This window comes from Mastigoproctus giganteus, chromosome 9 (assembly GCF_048544385.1).
Source record: "Mastigoproctus giganteus isolate SK-2022 chromosome 9, ASM4854438v1, whole genome shotgun sequence".
NCBI lineage: Eukaryota > Metazoa > Arthropoda > Arachnida > Uropygi > Thelyphonidae > Mastigoproctus > Mastigoproctus giganteus.
The window spans coordinates 186,122,223-186,135,687 of record NC_143583.1 but is presented as its reverse complement, the minus strand read 5'-3'; the positions used below and the strand labels follow the sequence as shown (position 1 = coordinate 186,135,687).

Genomic DNA, 13,465 nt, shown 5'->3' with positions numbered 1-13,465 from the left:
CAAGATGAGTAGTCCTCTAGGCCTCAGATCACAACTTGGTGATGGCCTTTTCTCCAGGGGAGCCTTTCTCCCATGACTTTCACTGCCTCACATTGTTTGGCATTACAAAAATGCAAAATGGGATGATCTGCAAGATTTCTAATCTTCTTTTCCTTGGTTGGATTACTGTTTTAAATCTTCTGATATCATTGGTTGCTCAGATTGCATCAATGAAATTATTCTTCTAGGGATGAAATCCTTTATTCCACACTTCACCTTAAAAATCTTGTCCTTTATCTAAACCGTGATTTTCCAGTTAAAATGTGCTAAAGCTGTTCAAGATAAGAATGTTGCATACTGCAATTGGCTTGCATCTAAATCTCCATGTTCATTTTCTGCCACAATGTTCAATCCTGTTCAATTACAGACCGCATGAGTATAGATATGCATGTGGTCCTGCTATTAGAAAAAGAACAGTTACTCTCATTATGGGTTGACAAGTTAAATGAAAGGAACATTATCTCACACAAAAGTGTTATTTGTGATAAAATGAAGAGTTTGTTTGATGGAATAAAAGAAAAAGAAGGCAGCGATGAAACTTTCATAGCAATCAAGGGCTGGTTCACTAATTTACAATATAAAATTAACAGGTGAGACTGCCAATGCTGTTGAAGAAGCAGCAAGGGCCTATTCTGAGCACTTCAAGTGCTCATAGAGGAAGGGGAATATCCACCTGATCTTGTTTTCATGGATGAGATTGCCCTTTATTGGAAGAAGTTGTCTTCAAGAACTTTCATCTTCCATGAAGAGAAACATGCCCCTGGATTTAAACCTGCCAAGGACCATTTAACTCTTCTAGGTATAAATGTTTCAGTAACTGTGAAACTAAAGGCATTGCTCATCTATTACCCTGAAACACTGACAGTGATGAAGGGACTCATTAAAGCAAATTTTGCAATCATTTGGACTTCAAACAGAAGAGTTTGGGTGACACAAGATGTATTCACTAACTGGTATACAAATAATTTTTGTCCAACGGTACATCATTACTGTGACAAAAATCCAAGGAGGGTGCTGCTGTTGTTGGACAATGCCCCAGAACATCCAGCAAAGGTTGGAGAGATGAGGATGACTGTAGATGTAAAGGTTGAATATCTGACACCAAACACCACCTCCCTTTTACAACCAATGGACCAGGGCATCATAGCACTTCAAGAAATTTTAACCTTTGGCAGACATTTAGGGAGCTGTTATGGGAAATGGACAAGTGCAATGTTTCTGTTAAAATATATTGGAGGTCTTATAATATCTTGAAGGGCATCAGCAACATTGGTGCTGCTTTTAAAGATGTCATATCAACATGTATTAAATTCAGTGTCCCAGATTGCAAATGAAATCAATTTTGCAGGTGTAGGGCTTGATGACGTTGATCCTGATGATGTGACTGAGTTGTTGGAGAGCCATTCTGAGCTTCTTACAAATGAGAAACTGGAAGATTTGGCTGTACAGTTGACTCAGGAACAACAGCAGCAGCAGCAGGAACAAGAAATGCCTGTTTTATGGTCTATAAAAACTTATCCCAGGAAATTCTGATTGAGATTGTTAGGTACTTGCAGAGGTTAGGTGACATTGACTGGGAACACAGCTGTTCTGTTGAAGAAGAATCAATGCAGTGTTGCAGTTTTACTACTATGTTCTGCAGGAGAGAAGGTTTTAAGCAATGCAAACAACCCTCCTTTCTTATTTTAAAAAGAAATCTGATGAGTCTCCAACAGATCCAAAAACATCACAAGGTGATCCAGTCGACCCTGATGATCCATAATCAGGGCCTTCCTCTCATCAGTAATGCCTACTTATTTATATTTTATTAAGGAATAAATGTGATTTAAAGCATGTATGTGATGTTTATGTTAAATTAAATACAGTAAACCCCCGCTATTCGCGGTATCTGTATTCGCGGTTTCGCGTATTCGCGGTTGCTGATTTAAACCTAAAAAAATGTGAATTTTAAAGCGCCGTGAACATTTTCCGCCATGAAAAAAACACGGGTGCGGCTAAAATCATTTTGCCCAGTCCACAGAGTAGTACAGTCAGTCGTCGTATAACACGTGTTTACACTACACGAATTCGATCTTACACGATTTATAAATAGGGGAACGATATCTTATATAACACGAACCGAATTCGCTTATGCACGATTCGCCTTTGTGTTTACAAGAAATGGCAGTTCAACGCGGAATCACCCCAACTGAACGCAACACGATAGGAATGAAGAAGATTCTGAAAATGTATTTATTTTTTTATATCAGTGAAGGGGAAACACATTTCACCATAATAACTTAAAAACCAACACAATTCCAGCTATCGGTATTATCGCAAATGCAATTAGATAGAGTTCACTACCAGTTTATAACAGATTCCACTAGCAGGAACGCAACTGGAAATTGTTTTTATTGTTTTATGGTAGTAACCCCCAGAAATGTAAAATGTGAGCTAGTGAGGTGTTAATAGAGTTGTCTCTGCCTTTATAGTGTTGTTTATTCAGTTGCTACACGCTCACAGCTTTATGTGTATCAAGTGTGCCTCCTCATTTTGTAATTGTGCTTTATTCTCTAAAAATGAGTAAAAATAACTTAAAAGGTGTAAAAAGGAAGTGTCCTGCGCTCAATGGGTGGGGGGTGACAAAATCGCGAGCGCGGATGTTTCAAGCTAATCCTTGTTCAGTATGTGTAATGCGCTTGTCATAGAAGGTTTCATCTCTTGCTTTTAATTGATACGTTTACAAAAGTGAAAAATCTACCATTTTGCAGTGTGTTGGTGTAAACAGACTTTTTCGAGCGTGTTAAAGTTAAAAGAAAGTGACTTTATTGTGGACAAGTTCTTTTCTAATCCTACAAAAATATGGCCGCGAATAAAAAGGGAATTGTGAAAAGATCAAAGGTGATGACATTAGCGAGTAAAACTGAATTGTTAGACAAAATTTCTAATGGTGAAAGTGTCTCCTCAGTGGCAAAACATTATAAAATCAACGAGTCAACGGTACGATCAATCAAGAAATCGGAAGAAAAAATCCGCCGTAGTGTCCGTGAAAACGCGCTAATTGCTTCAAAAGTTTGCTCTGTAACTCGTGATGTTAAATTAGAAAAAATGGAAAAAGCTTTAAATCTGTGGATAGAAGACCGAACTCAAAATAAAATTCCGTTAAGTTCACTTATCATTCGTGAAAAGGCAAAACACCTTTATCAACACTTTAGTGAAACTGGTGATAGCACTGGCGGGATAAGTTTTTTAGCCAGCAAAGGCTGGTTTGAAAGATTTAAAAATCGATATGGCCTTCATAATGTGAAACTGGTAGGCGAGTCTGCATCAGCGGATTTCGTGGCTGCAGAAAGTTTCCCGACTGAACTAAAAAAATTAATTACGGACAAAGGATATGTTCCCGAACAGGTGTTCAATGCAGACGAAACTGGGTTGTTTTGGAAGAGAATGCCAGCCAGAACATACTTAACACAAAATGAAAAATCTGCTTCTGGATTCAAAGCTTCCAAAGATAGGCTTACTCTTTTGTTTTGTGCAAACGCTAGTGGACACATGATCAAACCGATGCTCGTGTATAAATCGCAGAATCCACGTGCTTTGAAGGAAAAGAATAAAGGTCATCTTCCAGTTTATTGGAAATCCAATAAAAAAGCCTGGGTAACAACTACACTTTTTAGAGAGTGGTTTAATGATAGCTTTGTGCAAGAGGTGGAAAGTTACTTAGCTTCAAAATCTTTGCCTTTCAAAGTTCTGCTTCTTATTGATAACGCGCCAGGACATTCAAGCAGTCTAGAATTTGACCACCCAAACGTTGAAATTGTGTTTTTGCCACCCAACACCACATCACTTTTACAACAGCTAGAACAAGGTGTGATTTCTGCGTTTAAGTCCTACTATGTTAGGAGAACTTTTACTGGCTTAATTGAAAAAAATGGAAAGGGAGTCAGACTTAACTGTAAGCCAAAGTTGGAAAAATTATAACATTGCAGATTGCCTGATCAACATCAAGACATCAGTTGATGAGATAAGTGCATCTACAATTAACGCGTGTTGGCGAAAATTATGGCCAGAAGTGGTTGTTGCTAAAACAATCCCTAATGTCAATAAACTGGTTGCCGATATTGTAGAAATCGCACAGGGAATAGAAGGCGGGGGCTTTGAAAACATCGATGCAACAGACATTCAGGAACTTATTGAGACTCATGCAGATGAAATTACAATAGAAGAGTTGGATGAATTAGTAACAAGGTCAAATGAAAACCAAAATGATCCTGAGGAGGAAGATCTCGACGTTGTTAGACCAGAGTTAAATAGTAAGTCATTAAAGGAAATCTTTAGCCTCTCTATACAACTTTCAGAAAAGGTGGTGGAAACGGATCCTAATTTGGAAAGAAGCATCAAGTTTAAACGAGACCTAGAACAATTACTCTTGCCTTACGGGGAAATTCAAAAGGAGCTCAATAAAAAAAAATGAAGAAACAAACTTCGATTATGAGTTATTTTTCGCCCAGCAACCTATGTTCTTGATATGTTTTTGAAAGGTTTCTTTAAAATGTCTAATACATATGTACAGTATTACATTTAATAAATTGTTTCTTATTTTCATTTCGATGCCTTATGCTTGTATTTTTCTATGTACTCTCTACGTTTGTCTATGTACATAGTCATATTATGTAGGTAAATACACATAATACGTACAGACAAAATTTTAGACTAATTTTTGTTATATATTTCATACTTTGGAACGGAACCCTTTTATCACCATGGGCGCCATAACTCAGTATTCGCGTTTTCAGTATTCGCGGAATTTCTCAGGAACGTAACCCCCGCGAATAGCGGGGGTTTACTGTACAGGTAACCCTCTTATTAGTTAGGTTCCTATAAAATGTCGTGTTGTGCGAAACTGTGTTATACGGGACTAAGAAAAAAGTACAAAAAGGGGCGCTACGTTCCATTAGCTAACAAAAATACACTTTCGTTAACAAAACTGGCAAAATACACCGTTCTAGATTTTGTGTATCTTCTACTCTCTTTAAAAAATCATTTATCTGGGTTTGTTTGCTTTTGCGTGATAAATCTTTGTGAATTTCATCATATGGAACTAAGCATTTTTGAAGCTCCCTTTTGAACTTTGGGCTCCTTTCATTCAAGAATCTGCATTCAAAAAATAAGATTCTAATTGCTTGACTAACTTTATGCCTTCTCGTATGCTTTTTAGTGTAAAATTTGGAAGTTTAGAATTTTGATCTGCGCTATCAACCTCTGAATTGATTTGGTTATACCTCCGATTCCATTTCCACCAAATCTGCTTTGCCAGCCTCTTTTTTCTACCAGTAATTCTTGAACGTATTCAGTAATCATATCCTTTTTTAATTTTTTTAGGAGCATAGGCGACTAAGACCATATTACTCTGTGTATATTGTCTATAAATTGAGTGTGTCCTGAGGTTGATTTTCTGTTCCGAAAAAACCATGCTACCCTCGCCTGAGCCCAACTAACTCAGTCATGTTGTGAAAAAGTGTGCTACCCATAAGGGCTTCAGTAATCATATCAATAAAATCTCCTCCCCTTACCGACATAGCAAGTTCTACTATCGCACCGATTCGACCATATTTCCTGAATGAACTGACTCTGGCCACACATTTTCCCCCACCATTTAACGTTGAGAAACGTTTCCATGCCTTCATTACTTCAATAGATTCGGAATCAATTTTTTCCAAAATCCATTGTAATGATTTTCTGACGAAATGAGTGAAATGAATGAATGAAAAAAGTTGTATTAACCTAGTACAACTGTGATAGTAGGAACAAAACTTCAATGTTTGGATGACTTAAATCTTTTGGATAGCCTGGTGTGCTATCTAGTAGTAATAAAACTTTGAAATATAGATTATTCCACAAGTTCAATAGCACAGAACGTAACATGGGGATTTCCCAACAAAATAAAATACAGGGATTTCTCAGTATTTTTTTTTGAATAGCAAGTCAACAGTTGGAGATTCAAAAAGAGTGGAAATGTTAAAAAATTACATCCAACATAACAGCAGTTTCCCCCAAAAAAACACTCAAAAATACCGTTATGTGAGATTTACTGAAATTCTCTAACCGTGTTAGAGCGAAACCGTGTTGTATGAGGATTGCCGCAATTTATCAATTGTGTTAGAGCGAAACTGTGTTGTATGGGGGTTGCCTGTGTTAAAATTCTTGTGTTATTTTTATGAAAGCGAGCTTTAATTTTTATACATCTTGAATGCATTCCATTGAAATACATTATAATATGGTGCCTCCGTAGCCAGGTGGGCAGGAGCAGCAGTGCATAGCACACGCTTCTTGATTAGACCGGGATTCGAGCCCGTGACCACCAAATATGGAGGATGCGGAAAGGTCAGGGAATGACCACCACATATCCCAGGAACAATATGGCCTTAGTTGCTAATGCTCATAAAACCAAATAACAACGACATTATAATATGCGTTTCATTTACACCAATTTGATATTTGTAGAAGAATAAGAGAAATTTACCTCAATATGATACCTAGAATGCTTCTGTATGATACTCTCCAGAAATTAAAATGAATAAAAGATTAAAGTAAAATGATTAGTAAAAAATCAATTGAACACAATTCAAAAATTAAAAATTCAAAAAACAATTTAAAAATTAAAAATTCAAAAAACAATTTAAAAAATAAAAAATTCAAAAAACAATTTAAAAAATTAAAAATTCAAAAAAACATTTAAAAATTAATTAAAAATTAATTTAAAAAGTTTAACATAAATTTTGTAAAACAATTTTCCTTCCTGAAGCTGACAGTGCTTTTCGACTGTATGCCGTGATCACAGGAATGGAAATTAGGAGTATGTGAGCTTGGATCTTAAATAGAGAGATAATTTGTCCTTGCACATGTGCATGAAAGGCCGCAATTATTTGTCTTCGCGCATGCGTGCAAAAGACCACGAATTGGAGATTGGATACAGATGGCAAATGTTAATAGAATTCTCATGTAATTTAAGTTCAATGGTTTCTGCAATTAAGTCTTGTATAATTACATTGGACACTTAAGTATTTTAGCCTTTTTAAATAAAAATGTATGGGTTTTGTTAACGGTTAGACTCAAAAATACAGATATTAACCAGCAGATTCTTAAACAGGGGTTACCCCCTTGCTACAATAAACTGAATTAGGGTACAAGCTAAGCATAGGATACAAAAAACTACACCAACCAACAATAGTAACATCAAAAAATACTTTATTTCTGTCCCATACGTTGAACAGTGGCGCAAGCAGCTTAACAGATATATTTAAAGCTACCGAATTTAAGATTGTGGCCAGACCAATACGCAAATTACACGCTATACTGAAAAATCGCTCGGTCTGTTCCTTTTCACGATACAAATAAATGACTTTTAGCATTAGCATTAGCATTAGTAGAGGCATTTGATGCAAGAAAGCAAGCTTATGCAGCATCAGCCAAAAAAAAAAAAAAAAACCCACTTCCACTTCACCCCTCTGTTCGTTCAAAATACCTGTCCAGCTGAGCCTTAAACTTATTTAGGCTATCAACCTCCACCACAAGGGATGGAAGTCTGTTCCACCAACCAACCACCCGCTGGCTAAAGGCAAATTTCCGCACGTCTATCCTACATCTGTCTTTCCTCAATTTGAATTTATGCCCTCTCAGGTGATTTTTCTGAGCTAGAGGAAGAATCCCATCAGCATTGAGCATGCTTAAACCATTCAAGGCTTTATACACCTCTATCAGATCACCTCGCTGGTGCCTAGTCTCCAGACACTGTAATTTGCAAAACTTAAGCCTTTCTTCGTAAGAGCACCCCTTTGTTCCATTCACTAATCTTGTTGCCCTTCTCTGTACTCGTCCCAGCAGCTCTACATCCTTCTTGAAATGAGGCCTCCACACCTGTATACAGTACTCTAGGTGAGGCCTGACCATTGCCTTATACAATGGAATATTCACCTCCTTATCCCTGCTGGAAAAATTCCTGTATATCATTGACAATACTCCATGAGCTACTCTTGCAGCCCGTCTGCACTGCTCAGAGAACTTCATATCTGCCTGCACAACCACCCCCAAGTCCCTTTCATTCTCTACCACTGTCAGTGTAGTACCACAGAGTTGATACATTGCTCTGGGGTTGCTGTTTCCCATGTGTAGTACTTTACATTTGTCAATGTTAAACTTCATTTGCCACCTCTCAGCCCATCTTCCCTTTACCCCTAAAGCCTAGTAGCTTCCAAGATAAGTTCTTTGAATGCTTCCCATTTTGAATTTGCTGTTGGTAACATCATCAGTTGGTCCCACTGTATAGAATTTAAATACTGTCTCAGTCCATCGTAGTCGCCTTGACGGAAGCAATAGCCCTTCCCTTTACCCCTAATGGTAGTTGGCCTAAACCTTGAACAATATTTCTTAGTTGGTATGTAAAGCCTAGTAGCTTCCAAGATAAGTTCTTTGAATGCTTCCCATTTTGAATTTGCTGTTGGTAACATCATCAGTTGGTCCCACTGTATAGAATTTAAATACTGTCTCAGTCCATCGTAGTCGCCTTGACGGAAGCAATAGCCCTTCCCTTTACCCCTAATGGTAGTTACCTCTTTGAGTAAATCGCACTTCAGCACACTGTGATCACTGCCACCTAGTGGTTCATGCATTAAGAATTTGCAGATAAATCTGCTCAACCTTTCCAGATCCTGTTGCAGCAGCATAGTGTCAGTAGTGTCCTTGACAACCCTGCCAACCTTTGTATCGTCTGCAAACTTGGACATTAAGCTTGATATACCATCATCAATATCATTTATAAATACAGAAAACAATAATGGACCCAACATTGAGCCCTGAGGGACTCCACTAATAACATTAGTCCACGATGAGCAGTGTCCATTGATTACCACTCTCTGTCTTCTCCCCCTCAACCAACCCTTTATCCATAGCAGCAATTTGCCTCCAATGTCACACTGCTCCAATTTGTGTAGCAGTCTTCCATGTGCAACAGTATCAAAAGCCTTTCTAAGATCCAAGTATATAATATCAAAGTTATTCCCTGCATCCAGTTCTTTTGTGACTGCATCATAGTATCCAATCAAGTTGGTCAGGCAAGACTTCCCCTTAACAAAACCATGCTGTGTCTGAGCTATAACTGAAGTCTTGTCTAAATGATCCTGCAGTGCTTCTTTAACCAGTGCCTCCATTAATTTTCCTGGAACAGAAGTTAAGCTCACAGGTCTATAATTACTTGTGTCAGCCTTTGATCCTCCTTTGTGAATTGGGGTCACATTTGCACATTTCCAGTCTATGGGTACCTCCCCTGAGTCCAAGAGAGCTCTCATAATTATGGCTCAGGGTTTGCTTACTTCCTTTGCTGCCTCCTTTAATATAACTGGATAGATCCCATCTACCCCGGGTGCCTTTCTTGTGTTTATCTTCAACAGTTTCTCCTCCACTTTACTCCCAGTTATTTCAAGATTCTGTAGCTTACTGCTAGAGTTGAATACACCTCTGGCATTCCCCTTGCTGAAGAATTCCTCATGTGTGAATGTCGATGCAAAATATTCATTTAGTTTGTTAGCTACCTGAGCAGGATCATCAACAGTTGACCCATCAATATCAAGTGGGCCAATCTGATTCATCCCCTTCCTTCTAGAGTTTACATAAGTAAAGAACTCTTTGCTGTTTTTCTTTGCATCCCTTTCCAAGGATTTCTCGTAATCTGCCTTCGCCTGCCTAACCTCCTTTGTAACTTGGTTGCATATCAACTTGTATCTATCATAGGCTTCTGTGTCATGTGTTAATTTGTAAGTATCCCATGCATTTTTCTTCTCTGCCATATGCCTCATTAGTTCATCTGACATCCATTTTGGCCTAAACCTTGAACAATATTTCTTAGTTGGTATGTAAAGCCTAGTAGCTTCCAAGATAAGTTCTTTGAATGCTTCCCATTTTGAATTTGCTGTTGGTAACATCATCAGTTGGTCCCACTGTATAGAATTTAAATACTGTCTCAGTCCATCGTAGTCGCCTTGACGGAAGCAATAGCCCTTCCCTTTACCCCTAATGGTAGTTACCTCTTTGAGTAAATCGCACTTCAGCACACTGTGATCACTGCCACCTAGTGGTTCATGCATTAAGAATTTGCAGATAAATGTTGAAAATCTCCAGATGAAAAAAACAATCATCCAATAAATCCACAAAAGCGCTGCTAGTGTGTGAGTAGCCAGCCCCCAAATTCCAGTCAATATCTGGGAAATTAAAATCTCCCATTATAAGACTCTCTGATTTACTGGCCCACTCTATTTCCCTGTACAGTTCCTTATTATACTCATCAGAGTCATTAGGCCTATAGCACACTCCTACTCTCAATTTTGATCTCCCAATGCTTATGTCACACCAAACTGACTCAACACTGCACTGTCCAGCGATGTTGTCTGGCTTCACTTCCTTGGTTTTTATGTGTTTCTTAACTAATAGCATAACCCCTCTCCCCTTCCTAACGTGTCTATCCTTTCTGTAGACGTTGTACTCCCCAAATTGCAGTTCTGCATCCCTTATATCTGTGTGACACCACGTCTCTGATATCCCAACAATATCTGCCTTTGATGTTTTGAGCAATACCTCAAATTCATCAAATTTATTTACTAAACTCCTAGCATTGGTGTACACGCAAGTATACCTGCACCTGTTTCTATTCTTAGCTACCCTAACACAACCCATGTGTTTACTTGTACTGCAATGGCTCCCAGCAGTCTCGGAAATACCATGCATCTTGTTTTTCAGGCTTCTGCTCATTCTAATAGAAGCAGTGCAAGAATCTCTTTGACCTCTGCCAGTGGCTACTGTCAATCTACTGGACTTGGTATACAATATTTTTTAAAGTGATTGTGACAGGGGCCTCTGTAGCCAGGTGGGAAGGAGCAGCAGTGCGTAGCACACGCTTCTTGATTAGACCGGGGTTCGAGCCCGTCACCACCAAATACGGAGCATGCGGAAAGGTCAGGGAATGATCACTGCACCGGAGCAATATGGCCTTAGTTGCTAATGCTCCTAAAAACCAAATAACAACAACAGTGATTGTGACTCCTCTTACTCAGGATCTGTGCAATTATTACTGGTGAATATTTGAGTAAAACAGCTCGCATCCTCAGTACGTGCTTCTCATTCAACAGGGTCAGAATTAGCCTTTCATGGCATTAACGAAAACCATACATTTTTATTTAATGAGTCCAAAATACTTGGTGTCCAGTGTAATTATACGAAACTATTAATTGCAGAAACCATCTGAATTAAATTACACGAGAATTCTATTAACGTTTGCTGTCTGTATCTAATCTCCAATTTGTGGTCTTTTGTGCACATGTGTGAAGACAAATAATCACAGCCTTTCATGCACGTGCGTGAGGACAAATTATCTATTTAAGATCCAAGTTCATATGCTGGACCATAATTTCCATTCCTGTGATCACGACATATGGTCGACAAGCACTGTCAACTTCAGGAAGGAAAATTGTTTTTCAAAATTTACGTTAAACTCTTAAAATGAATTTTTAATTAATTTTTTAAATTGTTTTTTGAATTTTTAATTAATTTTTGAATTGTTTTCAGTTGATTTTTTTACTTTAATCATTTTGCGTTAATCTTTTATTCATTTTAATTTCTGGAGAGTATCATACGGAAGTGTTCTGCGCATCATATTGAGGTAAATTTCTCTTATTCTTCTACAAATATTGATATCAATGTAGAACATATTTTGCATCATAGCTCTGTTATATACTAGCCGATTTGATATATGCTGTTATCTCCAGAAACCCAAGTCGACTTAAACCAAGGGTTTAAGTGGGTTTCTGGAGATACCAGCATATTGGGTGGTGCATACTTTCTAGCCTGAAGTCAAAAATTAAAATTACTGCCATCATAGACAACTTGTAACATGTATTTTTCATTTGAGTTGGTCTTAAAAATCATATATTTAATAGAGAAATATCCTTTGTGTAGGTACAGATATGTGTGTAGCTTTAATGTTTTTTTATTTTTTTATTTCATAATATAGTAAGCAGAAGGAAAAGAATTGTGATATTGTATCAGGAACCCGTTATGTTGGTAATGGTGGTGTTTATGGATGGGATTTTAAAAGGAAACTTATCAGGTATGATTTTGAAATATAGTGCAGTTTGTTTAATTTGAATATATAAAGAGTTGCATAGATTTTGTAACTCTTTATATATGAATACATAGATTTATATAGTTTATATAGATTTTGTAACTCTTTGCCACATGAAGAATTTTGTTTTTTGATATATTATCAGTGGCAGATGTGACATGTAAAAAAAAAAAAAAAAAAAATTGACTTAAGTCAGTGTTCCTCAAATTTTTATGAGGGCTGCTCTGAAAACTAATACCTTCAAAGTTTTTTTCTGCTTGATGCTGCATACAAAATGTAATGGTGTCAGGTGAAACTTAAACATGACCACCAGTACTCTGCAAGTTTCAACATTGCATACCTGATGGCAAGCCTGTAATATGTGAAACTGGAGGATGATGTTGTTGTGTACGCACGAAGCAACAATTTGATATTGAGCTTCTGAATGCGGAGACCATGATGCCTATCAAGATTCAACAACATTCAAAGAATGTTTATTGGGACATGACAGTGGTTGCGATTGCTGAGAGTGGATTAGGCTTGTCAGTGATGGTTGTGGAAATTTGAAGAACGTCTGTCCTTCATTGCAGCAACAGTGGATAAATGAGAACAGAATGAATAAACTGATTTATGAATGCTTTACATACCAACTAAGAAATATTGTTCAAGGTTTAGGCCTAAGTGGATGTCAGATGAACTAATGAGACATATGGCAGAGAAGAAAAATGCATGGGATACATAAAATTAACACGTGACACAGAAGCCTATGATAGATACAAGTTGATCTGTAACCAAGTTACAAAGGAGGTTAGGCAGGCGAAGGCAGATTACGAGAAATCTTTGGCAAGGGATGGAAAGAAAAACAGCAAAGAGTTCTTTACTTATGTAAACTCTAGAAGGAAGGGGATGAATCAGATTGGTCCAGTTGATATTGATGGGTCAACTGTTGATGATCCTGCTCAGGTAGCTAACAAACTAAATGAATATTTTGCATCGACATTCACACATGAGGAGTTATTCAGCGAGGGGAATGCCAGAGGTGTATTCAACTCTGGCAGTAAGCTAGAGAATCTTGTAATAACTGAGAGTAAAGTGGAGGAGAAATTGTTGAAGATAAATACAAGAAAGGCACCTGGGGTGGATGGGATCTATCCAGTTATATTAAAGGAAGCAGCAAAGGAAGTAAGCAAACCCTTAGCCATAATTATGAGAGCTTCCTTGGACTCAGGGGAAGTACCCCGGGACTGGAGATGTGCAAGTGTGACCCCAATTCACAAAGGAGGATCAAAGGGTGACACA

General features: G+C 37.8%; 1 protein-coding gene across 2 annotated transcripts in view; it reads left to right on the top strand.

Annotated features, from left to right (window-relative positions):
* Positions 1 to 13,465, top strand: part of Dpm1 (Dolichyl-phosphate mannosyltransferase subunit 1) — a 110,751-nt gene that overhangs the window by 49,978 nt on the left and 47,308 nt on the right. For both annotated transcript variants that reach the window (XM_090381909.1, XM_090381910.1), the window contains exon 5: positions 12,077 to 12,172. In XM_090381909.1, the coding sequence (XP_090238035.1) occupies positions 12,077 to 12,172 (96 nt within the window). The remainder of the gene's footprint in view (positions 1 to 12,076; positions 12,173 to 13,465) is intronic.